The sequence below is a fragment of the Somniosus microcephalus genome, chromosome 1 (genome assembly GCF_052327205.1).
Source record: "Somniosus microcephalus isolate GS21.2 chromosome 1, FLI_Smic_1.0, whole genome shotgun sequence".
In the NCBI taxonomy this organism is placed as follows: Eukaryota; Metazoa; Chordata; class Chondrichthyes; order Squaliformes; family Somniosidae; genus Somniosus; species Somniosus microcephalus.
This window is the reverse complement of record NC_140987.1, coordinates 226,415,076-226,439,053: the sequence shown is the minus strand read 5'-3', so window position 1 is coordinate 226,439,053 and position 23,978 is coordinate 226,415,076. Positions and strand designations below refer to the sequence as shown.

At 43.3% G+C, this 23,978-nt stretch overlaps 1 protein-coding gene across 5 annotated transcripts in view; it reads right to left on the bottom strand.

Annotated features, from left to right (window-relative positions):
• LOC147124655 (uncharacterized) overlaps positions 1-23,978 on the bottom strand; it is a 176,738-nt gene that overhangs the window by 12,157 nt on the left and 140,603 nt on the right. For 4 of the 5 annotated variants that reach the window (XM_085991062.1, XM_085991090.1, XM_085991101.1 and 1 more), the window contains 4 exons: positions 23,411-23,512; positions 18,237-18,269; positions 5,467-5,565; positions 3,571-3,746 (listed from right to left, as the gene is read on the bottom strand). In XM_085991062.1, the coding sequence (XP_085847188.1) occupies positions 3,571-3,746; positions 5,467-5,565; positions 18,237-18,269; positions 23,411-23,512 (410 nt within the window). The remainder of the gene's footprint in view (positions 1-3,570; positions 3,747-5,466; positions 5,566-18,236; positions 18,270-23,410; positions 23,513-23,978) is intronic. The other variant, XM_085991079.1, reaches the window with a different exon arrangement.

Below are 23,978 nucleotides of genomic sequence, written 5' to 3'. Positions count from 1 at the left end.
ACCTCACCTCTGGAATTCAGTTCCTTTGTCCATGTTTGGACCAAGGCTGTAATGAGGTCGGGAGTCGAGTGGTCTTGGCAGATCCCAAACTGGGCATCAGTGAGCAGGTTTTTGGTGAGCAAGTGCCGCTTGATAGCACTGTCAATGGCACCTTCCATCACTTTGCTGATGATTGAGAGTAGACTGATGGGGCGGTAATTGGCCAGGTTGGATTTGTCCTGCTTTTTGTGGACAGGACATACTTGGGCAGTTTTCCCCACTCATTGTGCCTGTGGTTGAGCTAGCCAACTAATTCCACTCCCCTGTAAATTTTTTCCCTTCAAGTATTTGTCCAATTCTCTTTTGAATGTTCTGGCCTGACAAGTGAGGAGGTATTGCTGGATCTGGTTCTGGGGAATGAGGTAGGTCAAGTGGAGCAAGTGTCAGTAGGTGAACATTTAGGGAACAGTGATCATATAAGGTTTAGATTAGCTATAGAAAAAGGACAGGGAGCAATCTAGAATAAAAATGTTTAATTGGGGGAAGGCCAATTTCAGTGGGAGGAGAACAGATCTGGCCCAGGTAAACTGGAATCAAAGATTGGCAGGCAAAACTATAATGGAACAATGGGCTGCCTTTAAAGAGAAAATAGTTCAGGTATAGTTGAGGTACATCCCCACTAGCGGGAAAGGCAGGGCAACTAAAGTCAGGGCTCCCTGGATGTTGAGAGATAGAGAATATGATGAAGCAGAAAAAAAAAAAGAGTGCGTATGACAGATGTCAGGTTGCAAATACATCTGAGAATCAGGCTATATATAGAAAGGTCAGAGAAGTGAAAAAGAAAATAAGAGGGCAAAGAGAGGGTATGAGAATAGAATGGCAGCCAACATAAAAGGTCATCCAAATGTCTTCTATAGGCAGATAAATAGTAAAAGGGTAGTAAGAGGAGGTGGGGCCAATTAGGGACCAAAAAGGAGAACTATGCATGGAGGCAGAGGGTATGGCTGAGGTACTAAAATGAGTACTTTGCATCTGTCTTCACCAAGGAAGAGGATGCTGCCATGGACATAGTAAAGGAGGGGGTAGCGGAGATACTTGATAGGATAAAAATTGATAAAAAGAGAAGGTACTAGAAAGGCTGGCTGTACTTAAAGTAGATAAGTCATCAGGAGCGGATGGGATGCATCCTAGGATGCTGAGGGAATTGAGGGAGGAAATCGCGGAGTTACTGGCCATAATATTCCAATCCTCCTTAGATACGGGGGGGGGGGTGGTGCCAGAGGACTGGAGAATTACAAATGTTATACCATTGTTCAAAAAAGGGTGTAAAGATAAACCCAGTAACTACAGGCCAGTCAGTTTGACCTCGGTAGTGGGGAAGCTTTTAGAAACAGTGATCAGGGACAAAATGAAGTCACTTGGACAAGTGTGGATTAATTAAGGAAAGCCAGCACTGATTTGTTAAATGCAAATCGTGTTTAACTAACTTGATTGAGTTCTTTGATGAGGTAACAGAGAGGGTTGATGAGGGTAATGCAGTTGACGTAGTGTACATGGATTTCCAAAAGGCATTCGACAAAGTACCACATAATAGGTTTGCCAGCAAAGTTGAAGCCCATGGAATAAAAGGGACAGTGGCAGCATGGATACTGAATTGGCTAAATGATAGGAAACAGAGCATAGTGGTGAACGGTTGTTTTTCGGACTGGAGGAAGGTATACAGTGGTGTTCCCCAGAGGTCCGTTCGAGGACTATTGCTTTTCTTGATATATATTAATGACTTGGACGTGGGTGTACAGGGCACAATGTCAAAATTTACAAATGACACAAAACTTAGAAGTATAGTGAACAGTGAGGAGGAGAGTGATAAGACTTCAGGAAGATAGACAGGCTGGTGAAATGGGCGAACGCGTGGCAGATAAAATTTAACAGAAAAAATGTTAAGTGGTACATTTTGGTAGAAAGAATGAGAACAGGACATATAAACTAAAAGGTACAATCTTGAAGGAGGTGCACAAACAGAGAGACCTGGGGGTATGTGCTCACAAATCATTGAAGGTGGCAGGGCAGGTTGAGAAAGCAGTTAAAAAGGCTTACAGGATCCTAGGCTTCATGAATAGAGGTATAGAGTACAAAAGTGTGAAAATTATGAGCAACCTGTATAAAACACAGGTTCGGCCCCAACTGGAGGAGTACTGTGTCCAATTCTGGGCACCGCGCTTTAGGAAGGATGTGAAGGCCTTAGAGAGGGTGCAGAAAAGATTTACGAGAATGATTCCAGGAATGAGGGACTTTAGTTACGTTGATAGACTGGAGAAGCTGGGGTTGTTCTCCTTGGAGAAGAGAAGATTGAGAGGAGATTTGATAGAGGTGTTCAAAATCATGATGGGTCTGGACAGAGTAGATAGAGGGAAACTGTTCCCATTGGCAGAAAGGTCGAGAACCAGAGGACACAGATTTAAGGTGATTGGCAAAAGAACCAAAGGCGACGCAAGAAAAAACTTTTTAACGCAGCGAGTGGTTAGGATCTGGAATGCACTGCCTGAAAGGGCGGTGGAGGCAGACTCAATCACGGCTTTCAAAAGGGAGTTGGATAAGTATCTGAAGGAAAGAAATTTGCAGGGCTATGGGGAAAGGGCAGGGAAGTGGGACTAGCTGAAGTGCTCTTGCAGAGGCGGCACGGGCTCAATGGGCCGAATGGCCTTCTTCCGGCTGTAGCCATTCTATGAATCTGCTTCCACCACCCTTTCAGGCAGTGCAAGCCAGATCACAACAATTCACTGAATAAAAAAATGTTTCCTCATGTTGCCTCTGGTTCTTTTGCAAATCATCTTAAATCTGTGTCCTCTCGTTACTGACCCTCCTGCCACTGTGAACAGTTCTGCCATATTTACTCTCTATCAAAAGCATTCATGATTTTGAACACCTATCAAATCTCCTCTTAAAATTCTCTGCTCTAAGTAGAGCAACCACAGCTTCTCCAGTCTCTCTACATAACTGAAGTCCCTCATCCCTGGTACCATTCTAGCAAATCTCTTCTGTACCCTCTCCAAGGCCTTGGCATCCTTCCTAAAGTGCGGTGCCCAGAATTGAACACAATACTAAAGCTGGGGCCTAGCCAGTGTTTTATAAAGGTTTAACAGAACTTCCTTGTTTTTGTACTCTATTCCTCTATTTTTAAAAAAGTATATGGAATCCTTGGCTTTTTTAACAGCCTTCTCAACTTGTCCTGCCACCTTCAAAGATTTGTGTACATACACCCCTCGGTATCTCTGTTCCTGCAACCCCTTTAGAATTGTACCATTTAGTTTATATTGCCTCTTTTCATTCTTCCAACCAAAATGCATCACTGCACACTCCTCTGATGGTATGAGAAGTAGATCTCAAGTCTGGATCACTGGAGGCTACAGGCTGGGAAACAGGCATCTAGCGAAGCTTAGCAAGGGTGGAGGTGATAGTTGCATGGGGCTTTGTGCCCAAAAGGACTCAGGTCAAAGTGGAGGGGTAAAATTAATAAAACTAATAGTATTTAACAAATACAACAGATCCAAGGTTTCTATGAAGAATAAATCAGTACATGGGAAAACTTACCATGGTATCTTTATAAACCATCTGACAACCCTTTTCTTTGTATGGACCCAACACCAGTTTGCCACAAGAAAATGTCTTCCAATTTAAGCTCTTGCAGATGGCAATGGACCTATTATCCTCATGCTCTGTCTTTAAGGGATAGAAGAAATCACACATTTCTGAAGTTTGAACGCAGTCTGAAAGTTAAAAAATAATAATCACACGATTAGAAGGTGTATGTTACACTTTCACACCAAATTCAAAATGGCCATTGCTGGGCACAAGAATCCAAACATTGATACACTATTCTTGTCTGAGTCTATTAGTTGTACATTTTAATTTATTAATTTAAACATCAATCATCTACTTTCTACTTCCACTCTTTATGGTTTCTCCCATGCACACTACAACTGACAAAAGGCTAAAGCCAAAAGAAGATGACCAGAGTGAAGAATTGACCAAAGCAATGCAGGTCTTCAATCAACCACCTTGAACATGACAGCAATAATATGCATTCCAAGACCAGAAGTTGACTTTCTAAGCAAGACTAAAATAAATGTGTATTTAAAAAAAAAATGATAAAGTAAACTGTTTTAAACAACTAATAGAACTTGAAGTTCAGGTCCAGAGGGGTCTATATTGAAGAATACTTAGGAGAGGTTGGTGATGAAATAGCAGCACTAATCAGAAGTTATCAAAATTCTCTGAAATCAGAAAGTATTACACATGTTCAAAAATGGAGGAAATGATCAGCCAGGTAACTGTACACAAGTTAGGCTCAAGTCAACAGTGGCAAAAATAATGAGGGATAACATTAATACTTACAAAAGGATGGGCTAATCCAGGAAAAACACAGATTTGAAAAGGCTGTGGCATAGTTGGACTTTCAAAATGTATTTAATAAATTGCCATATAAAACAAACTTGTTGCAAAGATTAAGGCCCATAACATTAAAGTTGAAGTAGCAAAATAGAGAGATGGCTGAAGGATGGCAAACAGAGTAGAAATAAATAGCTGCTTCTCAGATTGGCAAGATTCAGCTAATGATGTGCCGTGGAGTTGTGTTGGCATCTCTCGTTCTCCATATACCGAAATTAGACATGGATATGGAGGAAATATCAGCACTTGCTGATGACATCAAATAGGAGGAATGGCAAACTGTGAGGACAAATGCAGGAGGACGCAGAATAGATGTAGTCTATTTGGAAAAAACAGAATGGAAATATAACTTAGAAATAATGGTTTAATGCAAAGGGTTATTAGAAGATAGAATGCATGACTGCAAATGGCTATTGAAGCAGAGTCAATCATGACATTTAAGAGATATTAAAATGGATGAAGAGCAAAGAAATCAGATTAGACCAAGTAGCTCCAATGTGGAGCCAGTATAGGCACATTGAGACAAATGGCCTCTCCCGTGCTGAAATCTCTATAATTTTATCAAGATTAACTTTTTCCTTGTGCCCTAACATAATGTACTCCTGCAAATGATAGCAGCAAAAAAAAATTGAGATGCATCTCTAGAACAAAGCCCTATGCACTCAGGGCTAAACGAAGGACGTCTATGGGCCCAGTGTTATAATAAAAAATTGCCCCAGTGATTCCCTATTGTCTCAATGATGGTCTATTCGTTTTTGTGTGGAGATTGAATACATGAGCAAGATTAGATAAAAGTGCTTAAGAGTCTATTATATGCAAGTGGAAACTTGGTAAATACTTGCTTCTGTTCATCAGACCTGACTGCAATTAGATTAAGAAAACCATAGAAACAAACTCTCCATCAGCCATCATAGTTCCATTTCCCGCTACTCAAAATACCAAGAAGTGCAAAATGAAGAACATGTTCTTGAATCTACAAACTAGAACTAAAATATTGCACATACTGCTTTGTAGACTTTTTCCCCCAAGGACACTAACCTGCAAATACTTCACTGCTTTCCTTTACACTCCACACACAGGTAGGTTTCAAACTTTCTTGTACAGCTACTTCAGATGGCTCCTTCTCACAGTTATAACCTATTCAAATAATAACAGATTGAAGTTATTAAAAAGTACTTGAATTTTATAATGTCATTATCACACCATAGTATTTTGGGGTATATTTAATACACTATTAAAACTGGTAAATAATATTGATTCAAGGCCAGGATTAATCCACAACTAAACCCAAGGCAGACATTATTCTCTAAATGAAGATCTACTGCATGGGCCACCGATCAACTGGACAAAAGCCACAGAAAACAGTGCATCCTTATCCCCTTTTTAAAAAGCTGCTGGATTATTTTTGTTTTGAGTACTTGTCAAATTGTAATTTTATCAATGGTTTTAATTAATTATTCAGGTACAGGGAAAGAAGAGCCAGTTCTGGGATTAAAGGGCATTCAAATCAGTCAACATCTGATCTGTAAAGTCTATGTAAAGCAGGGTTTTCTAGGATTCAAAGACCAGGAACAATTTCTACATAATTCCATGATTTGGTTAATCCAGAATTTAAAATACATTCAGAAAGAATGGACATCGATGAGTTGTCTCTCCTACAACATTTTGGATGAAACAATCCCAGTTATGTACCTTTTTCAGCAAAAATCAGACGCATTCCCAGAAAAAAAGAGGCACTTAATTGAAAAGTTGCCAATATGGTAAACATACTTTAATAGTAATAACAGACTGCCTGCACTATGTAGAAAAAATAAGCACTGCACCTCCAATTCTAAACTAAAGATCCATACTCCAACTCCACAAGACATATAAAGCCTACCCTGTCTTGTTTAAATTCCATTTTGTGTGGGGGGGTTGTGCTTAATTGCCCATCCTCAAAATAGGAGAGGATATGGTGGAGAATGTCACTCAGAAAGAAAGGCTTCAACAGCCGGTAAGTTAACTCATCCCCCAACCCACTTCCAGTCTCCCAACGACACCGCAAGTCATCACTAAGTAAACAAACTTTAGAGTGATGGCTTATGGTGTGGCTAAGAGACTGGAAATGTGGAGGCGGGTTTCACTTAAGAGGAACGGGTTTTGTGAGCTAGTTGGCTCAAAGTCATACCCCAAAGGATTGCACTTGCTATCCAGAGATTAATTCATACTAGTCACTCAGTATTCTAAACTTTAAAGTGGATGTTTTTTTGCCACAATTGCAAACTGCCTACAATTGCAAGAGGAAACTATATTTATAGCTTAGCTCATCCTCTCAAGAGCCAAGCCACTGAATGAGGGCTGAGGCATGCAGTACCATATCTCATCTTCCATCTGTAAAAATCCTACCTGCATAGAAATAACATGGGCAAATCAGCACTGAGTTCCAACATCCAAAACACCCATAGACATCAGAGTAACTGGGATTACTAATGTCCCTATATTTGAATCGGCTGAAGAAGTCACTGTGACATTCTACACCACTTCAAAGTGTCCTAATAAGTTTTCGAAGGCCCAGACAAATTTGAAAAGTTGCAAGTCTTCAGTATGTGGTTTTAAAAAAAACTAAAACTTGGTCTTTTCAAAATGGCTGTACTAATAAATAAATGTTTCCACTTCACGGACATGGATTAGACAATTATTTTGCCTGTGAAGCACCAGGTTTTTTTTTAAACATTAGGGCACTGTACAAATGCAAGTTGTTGTTGCTGTTGTTGAATCAATTTATTGCACAAATCACCAACTAATCCTGCAGGGTCTAACTATTACAAAGTTACAAAACTTTATCATCCCATTACACAATAATCCACAAGTGTCTCTAAACTATGTGGCGAACCGGCAAATGCCATAGTGTGCATTCCAATTGGAAAACTCTTTTATAAAAAAAAACCCAAGTGATCTAAAATCACTGAGGCATTTTTGGTTTAAAAAATCCTCTATCTTGAGGTCTATGAATTGAAATTCTAATTACGATAGTAACACTGGTGTGCCTCAACTGTATGCAGACAAAAAGTTTGCAAACTGGAAGATATACATTAGTACAATTGCTTTATTCTTGGCAGGGGTTCTTGAATTCAACAACACCCTCCATCTCCCTTATGCTTTACCTGGTCTAGTCTATATTTGACTCCAGTCCCACATCAACATGGTTGACTCTTAACTACCATCTGAAGTGGCCTAGCAAGCCATTTGGTTGTATCAAACCACTACTCAGTGGTTCAAGGTAGTCCACCATAACAATCTCAGAGCAACTAAAGACAGGCAATAAATAGCACCCTCCCCAGCAACACCCACATCCGAGAATGAATAAATAAAACACCTGAAGAAGCTTCACTACATTCAGAACAAACATGGATGCGTTACTCTCGTGTTGGGATACGATGATAGTTACTTAAAGGTTATCAGTCATTTTTGTTCCCAGGATTCCCTACGGAACCAAGTTGCTCTAATGCCATTTGATTTTTGGGCACCATGACATTACAAGACTGGGTTTCCCTGGACTTCCGTTAGACCATAAACACACAGTATCCTGGTAGCAGTCTTTCTGCGGCAGTCCACAGTGCCATCTGCATTTGAGCCACCACGACAAAGCAGAGGGTGGCTGCTGGGCGACAAGAGTTATCCTTTGACACGTTGGCTCATGACTCCGGTGTGAAACCCATGCACACGTGGGCAGCATGCATACAACGAAAGACGTGCTGCCACACAAAATGTGATAAGAGCACACCATTGGTGTGCTGAAACAATGCGTCTGCTGCCTGGACCGCTCTGGAGGAGCCTTGCGGTACTCGGCAGAGCACGTGTCAAGGTTCGTGATGGTCTGTTGCACAACCTTGCCACCATGAGAGCACAGCCCTCATCACCACCTATACAGCGACCAGCTGAGGAGCAGCAGGAGGAGAAGGAAACCTAGATAGCCCCTTTCTGGCCGGGCTGTCCAGGAACGACTCATCCGACTGCAATACCAGTAAATGCAAACCCAATTCCCCATTGAACAACAGTCCTACACCTTACCATCCCTCTGTTACTGATCATCACAGCGTCCGCTCGGCCACAATGCAAAAATAAAAGCAAATACAAAACAAACATTCCAAACCAAATTTATAAATCAAACCATGCTATCATCACCCTTGTGCATTCCCTTAGTGCCCGTCTCCAGTGTGCCTTTGCCTGGCCTAGTGCTCCTATGCCATGCTACCCCAGTAGCTGCAGCATGGCTGGTGGAAGGCTGCTGACTTAGTGGGGGTGACTGCAGATGGCCTTGGAGGATGACTTCGAGCAGCTCTGGGCTGAGAAGGTCCAGCTTCAGACTGTACCATCTCAGCATGGGCGGCAGCAGTCTGGGCTAGCTGGCTGACAAGCAATAGCAAGGGCAGTGGCAGACTGGCAATGGTGGATGGATGAATGCGGTCATCCTAACAGGACAGCAGATTTGTGCTCCAGAGCCACTTTCACTCCCCAGCAATCCTAGTAATCTGTTGGAGGACAGATTGCTGGACTGATATGACACCCTGCAAGCCCATTTGAACACTGGTATCCGCAGCCACGATGGCAGTAAGCTGACCTTGCATGACAGAAGCCTGAGCTTCCACTGCAGCACCGAGACGTTGTGTGGCTTTTGCTTGTGCTGCTATGGAAGCTTAGGCATCAGCCGCTGGATCATAGTTAGGTCCGCAAGTGTGCTAATGGAGCTGGCCACCACTTTCATGCTGGAAAGGATGGGCTCCAAGCTATGTGTCAAGTTGGTGCCGGACTCCTCCATGCTCCTGGATATTGCACACAGGCATTCTAGCAGGCCTGCCAATGCACCAAGCATTTCTTTGTACAAAGCCATTAGCCTTCTTCTGTAGCCCGAACCATTGAACTGGCTCACCCGAGTCCTCTGCAGCAGAACTCGTGTGCGACCTTGCCCTCCGGTGAGCTGGCACCTATGCTCCCCTGCCCTGGCTGCAGGCCACATGTGCCTAGTGTCTCACCACGTTCAGATCCTGCCTCAAAGCTATTTCTAAATTACGGGCAGTGTCAGTATCTGAGCTGGTGGTTGCGAGTGTGAAATCGAGTGACGGTGTTTCTTCTTCATCACTGTCTTCCTGCTCTTCCACCATTACCTGGCCAGGTTGCAGTTCTTGGGTATCTGAAAGGAGAAAGGCACATGGGTAGGGTTGTGGTGAGGGATGGGGAGGAAAACAAGGGGTGCATGCTTATACAATCTGCAGTAAATTAAAAGAGATTGTGGGATGAAGAGGAAGTGGGATGTGAGAAGGAGGATTAGGTCGGAGGATACCTTTATCTTCAATGGTTTCAGTCCCACCGCTGGCCACGGCCTCATCGATGGCCGCTCCAGTGATGGCAACCACCGTCTCCTTCATTGGAGCAAGGACATCCAGCTGTATCTAGTGGTTAGCTCCTGCTGCCTCCGGTTATGCGCCAACTTGTCCTGCAAGAGAGGGGGAAGTGAGTCAGTGAGTGTGGTGCAATCTGCTTGGGCGATGTGCCTGTTATGGTTGAATAGTTGGCAGTGTGTGCAGACTGCAATATGTGGATGTGAGGCTTGCAGCAGTGCTAATTGTGCGAGGATGAGGTGAAACTATTAATGTGAGGTATGAATCCTGATTGATAAAGTTGGTAGTTGAGTGATGGGGGTGCAGTGCATTGAGCAGTTGCTGAGGCTAGTCGTGCAGTTGGTGAAATATGGAATTTGAAGATGAATTCACTGACCTTGAACAATTGTGTGAGGTCATTGAACTTCTTGCGGCATTGCATCCAGGTCCTCACGGCTTGACTCCGATGGGTATCTGCTCCCACTGCCTTCGCTGAATTTACCTGGAGGGCCTCCTGTGGATAGAGGACCTCGCTCTTCCTCTCCATCTCCTCCAACCAAGGCCTCCTGTATAGCATCAGAGAACCTTGGAGCACCGTCTCTCCCCTGTTGTGCCATAATTCACTCTCTTCCTGCTCAAACTCCCTTCCACGAACAGTTCCGACTCTCTTCCACAAACAATTCCAACAGCTGCTCCAGCCAGAATGCACCTCCCTACAAGAGGTTCAGGCTGGCTTCAAGTAGTGGAGGCTAGCTTTAAGTGGTGCTAGCCTCACAAACTTGGGCCTCCTGCTGAGCGTGCAGCCAGTCAACAGCGCGTTTAGCGCTGGCTGCACACAGCAATCATGCAAATTAGCATGCCTCCCTCTGCTGATGAATTAGCACTCCTCCATGTTAAACACCACTTGGAAGAAGTACTGAGAATAGCAAGGGCACAGAATGTATTCTGGGTGGGGGACTTCAATGTCCATCACCAAGAGTGGCTCGGCAGCACCACTACTGACCAAGCCAGCCGAGTACTGAAGAACACAGCTTCCAGTCTGGGCCTGCGACAGGTGGAGAGAGAAACACGAGGGAAAAAACGACTTGACCTCGTCCTCACCAATCTACCTGTCGCAGATGCATCTGTCCATGGCAGCAGTGACCACCGCACAGTCTTCATGGAGATGAAGTCCCATCTTCACACTGAGGACACCCTCCATCGTGTTGTGTGGCACTACCACCGTGCTAAATGGGATAGATTCAGAACAGATCTAGCAGCTCAAAACTGGGCCATCAGCAGCAGCAGAATGTCTTTTTTTTAATTTGTTCATGGGATGTGGGCGTCGCTGGCAAGGCCAGCATTTATTGCCCATCCTTAAAATAATTGTATTCCACCACAATCTTTTAACCTCATGTCCCAGCATATCCCTCACTCTACCATTACCATCAAGCCAGGGGACCAACCCTGGTTCAATAAGAGTGTAGAACACAAGCCAGGAGCAGCACCAGGCGTACCTAAAAATGTGGTGCCAACCTGGGGAAGCTGCAACACAGGACTACATGCATGCTAAAAAACAGAAGCAGCATGCTATAGACAGAGCTAAGCGATCCCACAATCAACAGATCAGATCAAAGCTCTGCAGTCTTGCCACATCCAGTCGTCAACAGTGGTGGACCATTAATCAACTAACGGGAAGAGGAGGCTCCATGAATATCCCCATCCTCAATGATGGTGGAGCCCAGCACGTGAGTGCAAAAGACAAAGCTGAAGCATTTGAAAACATCTTCAGCCAGAAGTGCCGAGTGGATGATCCATATTGGCCTCCTCCCGAGGTCCCCACCATCACAGAAGCCAGTCTTCAGCCAATTCGATTCCCTCCACGTGATATCAAGAAACGGCTGAGCGCACTGGATACAGCAAAGGCTATGGGCCCCAACAACATCCTGGCTGTCGTGCTGAAGACTTGTGCTCCAGAGCTAGCCGCGCCTCTAGCAAAGCTGTTCCAGTACAGCTGCAACACTGGCATCCATCCGACAATGTGGAAAACTGCCCAGCTATGTCCTGTCCACAAAAAGGACAAATCCAGTCCGGCCAATCACCACCCCATCAGTCTACTCTCAATCATTAGTAAAGTGATGGAAGGTGTCGTCAACAGGGCTATCAAGCAGCACTTGCTCACTTAAACCTGCTCACTGATGCCCAGTTTGGGTTCCACCAGGACCACTTGGCTCCAGACCTTATTACAGCCTTGGTCCAAACATGGACAAAAGAGCTGGATTCCAGAGGTGCAGTGAGAGTGACTGCCCTTGACATCAAGGCAGCATTTGACAGAGTGTGGCATTAAGGAATCCTAATAAAACTGAAGTCAATGGGAATTGGGGGGCGAAAACGCTCCACTGGCTGGAGTCATACCTAGCACAAAGGAAGATGGTTGTGGTGGTTGGAGATCAATCATTACAGCCCCAGGACATCGCTGCAGGAGTTCCTCAGGGCAGTATCCTAGGCCCAACCATCTTCAGCTGCTTCATCAATGACCTTCCCTCCATCATATGGTCAGAAGTGGGGACGTTCGCTGATGACAGTGTTCAGTTCCATTCACAACTCCTCAGATAATGACGCGGTCCATGCCCACATGCAGCAAGACCTGGATGAGATTCAAGCTTGGGCTGATAAGTGGCAGATAACATTCGCGCCACACAAGTGCCGGGCAATAACTACCTCCAACAAGCAAGAGTCTAACCACCGCCCCTTGACATTCAATAGCATTACCATCGTCGAATCCCCCATCAACATCATCCTGGGGGCCACCATTGACTAGAAACTGAACTGGACCAGCCACATAAATACTGTGGCAACAAGAGCAGGTCAGAGGCTGGGTATTCTGCGGCATGCGTCTCACCTCCTGACTACCCAAAGCCTTTCCACCATCTACAAGGCACAAGTCAAGAGTGTGATGGAATACTCTCCACTTGCCCAGATGAGTGCAGCTCCAACAACACTCAGGAAACTCAACATCATCCAAGACAAAGCAATCCGCTTGATTGGCACCCCATCCACCATCTTAAACAAACAGTCACTCCCTCCACCACCGACGTACCGTGGCTACAGTGTGTACCATCTACAAGATGCACTGCAGGAACTCGCCAAGGCTTCTTCGGCAGCAGCTCCAAAACCCGCGACCTCTGCCACCTAGAAGGACAAGGGCAGCAGGTGCATGAGAACACCAACTCCGCCACGTCACACAGCATCCTGACTTGGAAGTATATCGCCATTCCTTCATCGTCGCTGGGTCAAAATCTTGAAACTCCCTCCCCAACGGCACTGTACCTTCACCACACGGACTGCAGTGGTCTTTGTGAATTTCAGACATTTCCAATAACTTTTGAGTTATAGCATGCTACAATACCACCACCTTCTCAAGGGCAACTAGGGATGGGCAATAAATGCTGGCCTTGCCAGCGACGCCCACATTTCATGAACGAATAAAAAAGCCACAATTTGCGGAAACTCGCCATGGTGATTAATTCTATCCGTTAGGCGTTTGGGCAGGCCCAGTTTCTAGCACGATGTTTTTAAAACTAGCGCAAAAGATCATGGAAACTCAATTTGCGCTGAACGTAATTTACGCTTAAAATTCGACGATCGTTTGCACTGGTTTGGCCAATTTCAGGTGAATTGCGCTGAAAGAAACCAGCACAACCTAGCAGAAACTCCTGCCCATATTGTTTTTTGTCTTTGTGAATTTCAGTCATTTCCAATTACTTTAATTTATAGCATGCTACAATACTAAATAAACTTCCCCCAAAACATGAAGTTGATGTCAACTACTGAATAGAAGTTAAAACCCAGAAAAGTGTGAAATGTGATAAAGCTTGCAAAAGATTAAAGATTCTAAACAAAAATGAACGTGAAAAGATTGAACAACACCTTTCCAGACATGCAAGCAACAGAACAAACTGCTGCTGACAAGACAAAAAACAGAATGTAGCTGGCATTTGGTTAGGATGCGCTTACATGCTTTTGTATAAGAACATAAGAAATAGGAGCAGGAGTAGGCCAATCGGCCCCTCGAGCCTGCTCCGCCATTCAATAAGATCATGGCTGATCTGATCCTAACCGCCAATCCACTATCACAGAACCATCTCCTGAATCTAACAGAATTAGACACACGAAATAGGAGCAGGATCAGGCTACACGGCCCCTGGGCCCGCTCCTCTACCCACAGGGCCATGTCCGATCCGAACCTAGACTCATGTCCAAATTCCTGCCCGCTCCCCATAACCCTTAATTCCCTTTACTTCTAGGAAACTGTCTATTTCTGTTATAAATTTATGTAATGATGTAGCTTCTACAGCTTTTTGGGGCAGCATATTCCATGGACCTACCACCCTCTGAGTGAAGTAGTTCCTCCTCATCACAGTTTTGAAAGAGCAGCCCCTTATTCTAAGACTATGCCCCCTAGTTCTAGTTTTACCCATCATCGGGAACATCCTCCCCGCATCCACCCGATCCAACCCCTTCACAATTTTATATGTTTCAATAAGATCGCCTCTCATTCTTCTGAACTCCAATGAGTAGAGTCCCAATCTACTCAACCTCTCCTCATATGTCCATCCCCTCATCCCCGGGATTAACCGAGTGAACCTTCTTTGTACTGACTCGAGAGCAAGTGTGTCTTTTCTTAAGTATGGACGCCAAAACTGTATGCAGTATTCCAGCTGCGGTCTCACCAATACCTTGTACAACTGAAGCAATACCTCCCTATTTTTATATTCTATCCCCCTAGCAATGAAAGCCAACATTCCATTGGCCTTCTTAATCACTTGCTGCACCTGCATACTAACCTTTTGAGTTTCGTGCACCAGGACCCCCAGATCCCTTTGTACTTCAGTACTTTCCAGTTTCTTGCCATTAAGATAATAACTTGCTCTACAATTTTTCCTGCCAAAGTGCATAACCTCACACTTTCCAGTATTGTATTCCATCTGCCAAATCTCTGCCCACTTACTTAGCCTGTCTATGTCCCCTTGCAGGTTTTTTATGTCCTCCTCACTCACTACTTTCCCTCCCATCTTAGTATCATCTGCAAACTTTGATATGTTACACTCGGTCCCCTCCTCCAAATCGTTAATATAGATTGTAAAGAGTTGGGGACCCAGCACTGACCCCTGCGGAACACCACTAGTTACTGATTGCCAGTCTGAGAATGAACCATTTATCCCAACTCTCTGCCTTCTGTTAGATAGCCAATCCTCTACCCATACCAGAATATTACCCCCAATCCCGTGATTTTTTTTATCTTAAGCAGTAATCTTTTGTGTGGCACCTTGTCAAATGCCTTTTGGAAGTCTAAATACACTACATCCACTGGTTCCCCTTTATCCACCCTATATGTTACTTCCTCAAAGAACTCCAGCAAATTTGTCAAACATGACTTCCCCTTCATAAAACCATGCTGACTTTGTCCTATTAAATTATTATCCAAATGTCCTGTTACTGTCTCCTTAATAATGGACTCCAAAATTTTACCTACCACTGATGTTAGGCTAACCGGTCTATAGTTTCCAGCCTTCTGTCTACTGCCCTTTTTAAATAAGGGTGTTACATTAGCAGTTTTCCAGTCTGCCGGGACCTTTGCTGAGTCCAGCGAGTTTTGGAAAATTACCAATGCATCCACAATCCCTACCGCCACTTCCCTCAAGACCCTAGGATGTAAGCCATCAGGTCCAGGTGATTTATCCGCCTTGAGTCCCATTATTTTACCGAGTACCACTTCCTTAGTGATTTTGATCGTGTTTAGCTCCTCCCCCCACTATAGCCCCCTGTTTGTCGAGTGTTGGGATATTCTTAGTGTCCTCTACTGTAAAGACTGATACAAAATATTCATTCAGTGTTTTTGCCATCTCCATATTTCCCACCATTAATTTCCCGGTCTCATCCTCTAAGGGACCAACATTTACTTTAGCCACCCTTCTTCTTTTTATATAACTATAAAAACTCTTACTATCTGTTTTTATATCTTTTGCTAATTTACTTTCATAATCTATCTTCCCTTTCTTAATCAATCTTTTTGTTATTTTTTGCTGTCTTTTTTAAAGTTTTCCCAATCCTCTATCCTCCCACTAGATTTGGCTACCTTATATGCCCTTATTTTTAGTTGAATACTATCCTTAATTTCTTTACTTAGCCACGGATGGCTGTCTTTTCTTTTACACCCTTTTCTTCTCAGTGGAATATATTTTTTTTGGAAGTTGTAAAATAACTCCTTAAATGTACACCACTGATCATGTATCGTCTTACCCTTTAATCTATTTTCCCAATCCACTCTACTCAGTTCCGCTCTCATACCTTCATAGTATCCTTTATTCAAGCTTAGCACGCTTGTTTGAGATCCAACCTTCTCACCCTCTAATTGAATATGGAATTGAACCATGTTATGGTCACTCATTCCAAGGGGATCCTTTATTAGGACATTTTTAATTAATCCTGTCTCGTTACACAGGACCAGATCTAAGGTTGCTTGCCCCCTGGTCGGTTCAGTTACATACTGCTCAAGAAACCCATCCCTAATACACTCAATGAACTCATCCTCAAGGCAGCCCTGCCCAATTTGATTTGTCCAATTAATATGATAGTTAAAATCCCCCATAATTATAGATGTTCCCTTATTACAAGCCTCAACTATTTCCTGATTGATACTCCATCCAACAGATTTGCAACTGTTCAGAGGCCTATAGACTACGCCCACTAGTGTTTTTTTCCCCTTATTATTCCTTACCTCCACCCAAACTGTTTCATTATCCTGGTCTTTTGACCCAATATCATTTCTCTGTATTACAGTGATTCCTTCCTTTATTAACATAGCCACCCCACCTCCCCTTCCTTCCTGCCTGTCCTTCCTGATCGTTAAATAACCTGGTATGTTTAATTCCCAGGCATTGTCACCCTGCAGCCATGTTTCTGTAATGGCCACAAGATCATACCCATATGTAGTTATTTGTGCCATTAACTCGTCTATTTTGTTACGAATGCTACGTGCATTCAGATAGAGAACTTTCAAAGATGTTTTGTGACACTTAGTTCCTGCTTTTGCCCTTTTTATTACTTTACCTTTTACTCCATACCTTCTGCCACTTCCTGACACGGTCTGGTTTTTAATTTCCCCACTGCTACCTAAGTCTATGACCTTCTCTGTTGTCATTTTTATTATTTGCTCTCTAGGAACCTCCCCCCCACTAGTTAGTTTAAAGCCCTCTCTACAGCCCTAGTTATATGATCCGCCAGCACTGGCAAGTGAAGCCCGTCCCAACGGAACAGCTCCCTCCTGCCCCAGTACTGGTGCCAGTGTCCCAGGAAGCAAAACCCATTTCTCCCACACCAGTCTTTGAGCCACGCATTTAACTCTCTAATTTGATTTGTCCTAGCCAAATTCGCTTGTGGCTCAGATTATTACCCTTGAGGTTCTGTTTTTTAATTTGACCCCTAGCTGACTTAAAAGAAACAATGTCCCAGTGAATCCCTCAACCCCATTTGGATAAAAGCCTCTTTGTATATGGAAGTTAGGACAGTAACCCAAATTACGTTCCATTTGATTTTGAATTTTCGGCTCCACTGATGTAGGCTTTAGTTTCTGTAACTGAAGTTTCTGATGACACATTGCCACGCAGTCCATGGAATCAAAGGGAACACCAATTAATGTCAATCATAAATTTAAGTTTGGTTATCAGTGGTAGGTCATTGCTATATATCCTGTACAATGCAGTGAAATGAACTGCATTTATCCCACAAATAGTTTAGAATTTTAACTTAGGCATCAGTTTCTTCCAACCCACCTGCCCCACCCAAACCACAGGCTTCAGGGAAACTGCAGTAATTTAACAAAAAACATACTTTATCTGCGCAATATAGCTCCTAGTGCTCAATGCTATCTGCATCTAATTTTAGTTTTGAAAGGAACTAATCTAGGCAGTGACTGGGATAAGAAACAAGTGATCTGATCTGACACACTGACTTAGGATAGTGCAGATGAACAACATATCTGTACGCTACCCTTCAGTTTTAGGAATTAGACAGCGTGGGGGCAAACATTAGTCAGTATGTTGAGAAAAATCAAGCGACTGTAACAGTACAATTACAGGAAACTTTTGAGTTATCTGGAGGCGAACCGTCCGGCAAGCTGGAGCCACCGGCAAAAATCAAGAGCCGTTTTTTATTCCTTTCGTTTCTTTTTTTGAACAGTCAAGCTGTGCAAGGTCTGTAGCTAAGCAACAGCTTCAGCTAGAGACGCTTGCCGACTGTTTAGAGGCTGTTGCTAAGCAACAGGGTTTGTTGATTCATACGGAGAATCTCCGTATGTTTCAACATTAGCTCTGGAGTGTACGGCAGTATGGAGGGAACGGCAGCAGCTCGGTCCAGTCGGTGCCGGATAGCACAAAGTTTCCTGTACTGTTCTAATTATGTAACAGTTACCTGGATCTGCATCAGTTTGATCATTGTTGCCAGCTGCAATAGAAATAGGAAGAAATTGGTTAGCAAAAATATAACTAAGGGGGGAAAATTGCATATCGCCCATTTAGGGACGTTAATATCGGCCGGGCGCAAAGTTTAGCACCCGGCGCTAATCATCTCCTCCAACTGCAAAATTCGCCTCTATCGCCCCTGGAGGTGATTTGAACGCTAAATCGAGCGCTACACACCTCTCTTAAAGCGCAAACATCGGGGAGCAAAGCGCTACCTCAGAATGCTACTGAAGTTCAGGATGTCAGTTACCATGGAAGCCAGACTGGCGCCATCCAGTTCTTAAAGGGGAGGGGCCATCTTGCTGGCCAGCCACACCCTGCTCATTGCAGCCTTGAATCTCAGCTTGGAGACACCTCTAAAGCAATTGTGTTGGAAGCACTAATGGATAGGCCCAGGGAAAGAGCTCAACACTCAAAGGTGGTGCTGAGGGCCAAAACGCCTTAGGACAGCGGTAAATCTTTCCAGACGTCTCTCTCCCTCAATCTGCGTGTACCAAAAATGTTGCCGACAAGGCAGGAAGCGCCCGCCTTTAAATAGCACTCCCCAGCCCCTTCCAGACTTGAAAACGTTCCCCTCTACCGGTCTTTCCTAGCGGCAGGGGGCACGACTCAATATCCGGTCCAGGGTGCTACTGGGGCATTGCATGCTCGACTGACGGCATGATCTGCAGGCGCAAGAGATCGTGGCGGTAGTGATTAGCGCCGCCGCAAAACTGGTCAATTTTGCGAGTGGTGCTAAACTTGCCGCACTCGGGCGCCAAGTTCCTAGCACCCAGTTAGTGCCCCCAGAGGCGCTATCCAACCGAATTTCCCCCCCTAAATATTTTTTTTAAGTTCTCACCATTGAATTATTGAACCACAAGACATATACAACACTAGATCTGTTAAGGTCAAATAAACCTGTATAGTTCATCGTCCTGGGATAAACTTTGGAAAGTAAAATGATTTGCAACACATGGTGCAAATACTAACAAGAGTCTCACACCTTTCTAATGTCTACATCCAATAGAAATCATTACCAAAGCTTAGCAAATACTTCCATTATTTCCACTTAGTAGAAATAAGTGTCCAACCCCATACATGAAAATAATTGGTTTTAAACACCTGATAAAAAAGGAAAAACACCTGAAAATTGCAGGCTGATTAACACCTCATTTAAAATCCAAAAAACAGGATTTAAAACTTTGCCATCAACTTCACCCCCTCCTGCCTCAGGCTGAACCAGACTGTTGCTGACCTTGGCATCCTATTCAACCCCAAGCTGAGTTTGACACCATGTCCTCTCCATCACAAAGACCGCCTACTTCCACCTCCATAACAGTTATGACCTCTACCACTGCCTCAGCCCATCTACTGCTGAAACACTCAGCCATACCATTATCTCCTCCAAACTAAACTATTCCAATGTGCTCCTGGCTGTCCTCCCATTCTCCATCTTCCGCAAACTAGCTCACCCAAAACTCTGTTGCCTGCATTCCATCCTGCACCAGGTCCCACTCACCCATTTCGTCAATTTTTAATTTCTGATCCTTGTGTTTAAATTCCTTCATGGAGTTGTGCCTCCCCATCTCTGTAAACTCCTCCCCCCACCAACCTCTCCATTTCTCTGACTCTAGCCTGTTGTGAACCGCCCCCCACCCCCAGCTCGGTGTCCATTTTCTGAGCATCTTTGTGGCCAAAGACTGAAATGTGGACATGCAATCGTCAATAGGAAAAGATGACTCTAAATTGTAACCAAAAATGTGTGATAATATAATGGGATCTTTCTGAACAGGAACAGCATGTCTTGCATAGGTTTTAATATAATAGCTCTGAATGATCAAGTTCAGTGAATCACAGCAGAGTCAGCGCAGCCGGGCTGTGATCTAGTACAGAATGATCAGGCCAATCGTGCCATGCAGCTACTCAGGAGACAGTTATAAGTGAAGAGCATCCAGATGAATCTAGCCATTAGAGCACCTAAAACAGGGAAGAAGCAACACCAATACAAGAGCGTCAGGATAGTGGCCAATTATACCTGAAAATTATTTTTTCTTTGAAGGACCTTACACATTTCCAGTAATGCCAAACCCACAGTCTCAAATCATGAGACAAGCTCTTAAAAATCATGATATTTGGTAAGAAATCATGAGTTGGTATTTTTTGGTTTATAAACCTTATTAGTGGCTTTATTTAATCTCTATCAGGTCACAGCTCTTTACAAAAACTGTATTACTGCATCTGAAAATGCTTTACAAAAAACTTTTTAAAAATCCTACCCGTTATCACCACCCTTCACGAGTTGGAGTAAATTTTCATTAAAAATCGCGTGTCTCACGATTAATTCGCGAGAGTTGGCATTATGGGGACACCAACCTGTGCGCCATCCATGCCAGGCGAGTCACCATCATGCCCAAAGACATCCAGCTGACCCGCCGCATCTGCAGATTGTGCCTAAACCCGGCTTAAGCAGCAAGTGCAACAGTGGCTCTTTCAAGAGCCACCAAATCGACAAGGGATAGATCGATCTCCTGTAACCAGGGATTTTTGTTGGTCATTAACCCATTACATTGTAGGTACAGGCACAGACCTTTACTTAAAGGGGTGCAGAACTGATATATTATCTAGAATTCATAAACCGGCAGTGCCGGAGGGTCATTGCTGCTCAGCAGAATCTCACCCCTACCCTCTGTGTCCAAGCATTAACTGGGATTGGCAATAGTAAATTAGTTCCCAGTATTAGTTGGAAGGAATTAATGGATCCAGCTCCATTCTCAGGAGCGTTATTTACAAATATTAGCTAACGAGACCTCTAATATTTAATAAACTGAAATGGATGCATAGGACACCCATAGCTCCGTCGCTCTGACTCTAACCGCAAGTTCCATGGGGCAGTCGCCCTTGCGCAACGGGGAGAGAATCCCCGATTCTCTACCACCGGTGCAGCAGGCAGCTTTGTGTCCGGAGAATGGGCTTGGGGGTGTGGGGGAAGATAGATCTGGGAAGTACTGTAAAGGAGACAGGTCCTGTGTGTGCGCGCAACGCTCGCTTATCCTGTTCTCTAGGAACAGTGCGGTATAAAGAGACCAGTTTATGAAAGAAACACAGCCGGAGAATGGCCTCTTCCTTTCCACGCTTACTCTGTTCCAGGAGTAGATTCTAACAGATCAGAAGTGGCCAGAGCTTGAGAAAGAAACCAGCATTCAAACTATCGAAATCCAAAACAGACCAGAATTGAATCAGGCTTTTTTATCACTAAATTAATTCCCCCGGCAGCAGTTTCAAGTACCCCCCCCCCCCCGACCTTCCACTTTCAAAAATAAAATCGCACAACAGAATGGAAGAGGCTGAAGTCGCCGAATATGATGTCACATCATTAAACTGGAACTGTGCAGGCGCGAGAAATTCTGAAGGAAAATCATGAATTTTTAGTTGACTTGCGAGATTGCGAGCTGGGACAATTTTTTCATTAAAAGTCGCATGTCTCGCGATTAATTCGCAAGAGTTGTCATTACTGCACTTCAAATAATCCTGTGAAAATAGGCATTCAAAGTTAAAGAAATAGATAAAAGTTAAACAATAAAATTATTTATTCAACTCAAGGCAGAGACAACAATGGCTTGCATTTTCAGAATCTATTATTTTTAGATTATATTTTCAAACATTTGAAGACTTTCAGAAGCAATGAACAAACAGTGGAAGAAGCAAACCAATGATAAAATTATCCCTTTCTAGTGTGGTATTAACAGAATGAACTACTTACCTAGAATTTACAGCACAGACACAGACCATTTGGACCAACTGGTCTAAGCTTGTGTTTATGCTCCACACGAGCCTCCTCCCATCACTCTTCATCAGCATAACCTTCTATTCCTTTATCCTTCAAGTCTTTATCTAGCTTTCCCTTAAATGCATTTATGCCATTCTCCTCAATTACTCCACGTGGTAGCTCTCTGGGTAAAGAAGTTTCTCCTGAATTCCCGACTGGATTTATTGGTGGCCATCTTATATTTATGGCCCCAAGTTTTGGGCTCCCCACAAGTGGAAACATTTTCTCTACATCTATCCTATCAAACCCTTTCATAATCTTAAAAGACCTGGGTCAGGTCACCACTCAGCCTTCTCTTTTCTATAAAAAGAGAGCCACAGCCTGTTCAGTCTTTCTTGATAAGTATAACCTCTCAGTTCTGGTATCAACCTTGTAAATCTTTTTTGTACATTTGTGTACTTGTACTCCTAGATCTCTTTGTTCCTTTAACCCATTTAGACACTTACTTTCCAAGGAATATGTGGTCTCATTCTTCCTATCAAAATGCACCACCTCACACTTAACTGTATTGAAATTCATTTGCCAATTGCATGCCCATTCTGCAAGTTTATTAATGTTCTTAATAAACTTGCAGAATGGGCATGTAATTAGCAAATGAATTTCAATACAGTCAAGTGTAATTTGTTGCAGTCTTCCTCAGTACCTCCTAATTTGGTGTATTCCGCAAATTTTGAAACTGTACTCGATTCCAAATCGTTGATGTAAATGGTGAACACTGGTCCCCCAGCACTGATCTTTGTCGAACACCATTTCCCAGTCTCAGTATTTCGAAGGACCGAGGTGCACTATCAGAACACAGTCTTATATACAGAAGAGCTGAAGAAAGACCCCGAATGGCACTAAATCTTTAAATAGACAGTGTCTTAGTGCACTATTGTCCAATAGAAATCGCTAACTAGCTACGACAATACCGTTTTAGACACATGCACTAATTTGACTGGTGTTTTCACTGGTGTTACATAACATTTTAGCAAATAACCAATAAGCAGTAACCAAGGAAGTAAAGCACTCAATCAAAAATCACTCGTACGCTGCATTACATCTTCCCATTTTACCAACAGACATAAAGGTTAAAGTACACATGTATATAGTGTAAATGAGTATTAAGATCACATGACCAACAATGTCTATTACTCATTTTTTATTTCGAGATCAGAAATACGATTTTCCACAACTGAATTCCCAATTGGTCATATGTGGCTAATGTATTGGACAACACAGTCTTAGTGGCCCACCACACCTTTTCCCTAAATTGAAGGAGAACAATCATTTGTAAATGAGGTGAACTCTAAGTAGATCCTCTCATTAAACAATACCTGATTCATCTGTTTCGTAATTCACATGTTCTCCCAACAAGTGCTTCACAGGCTTTACTTTGGTTCGTTTTGAACATCGAAAAGGTGTACGTTTGGGATAGACTATTGACAAAAATATATTACAAGTGATCTTGAGTGTCCCAAACAATGGTTTTCAGTTTTACAAGAGTTACTAGACCCAAACATGTTACAAAAGATGAAAAATTCTGGACACCTACACACTCGTCACATAAAACCCCAAATGTGAACGAATTCTCAAGTCAGATCAGGACTAGTAGCAGCCTTCTAAATGGCTAAGATTTGTTTTTCTTCAACTGTCCCCTGCTTTATTTAATGCCTGCGTCATAGCAAGTATTTTAAGGCTTATTCTGACATTAAATTGTGAACAACTATTATACAATTGGATTTCTTTCCATTGCAGATTATTGAAAGCAAATTACATTGTTTTCCTTTGTATGAAGATGCTTAATTGTATTCCATCTCATACATCTTCAGATTGAGCTAGCCAGTTTCTAAAAAAAAAATCAGCACGTTCCGATAGTTAACTGGTGACTTTTAATAAGCACAT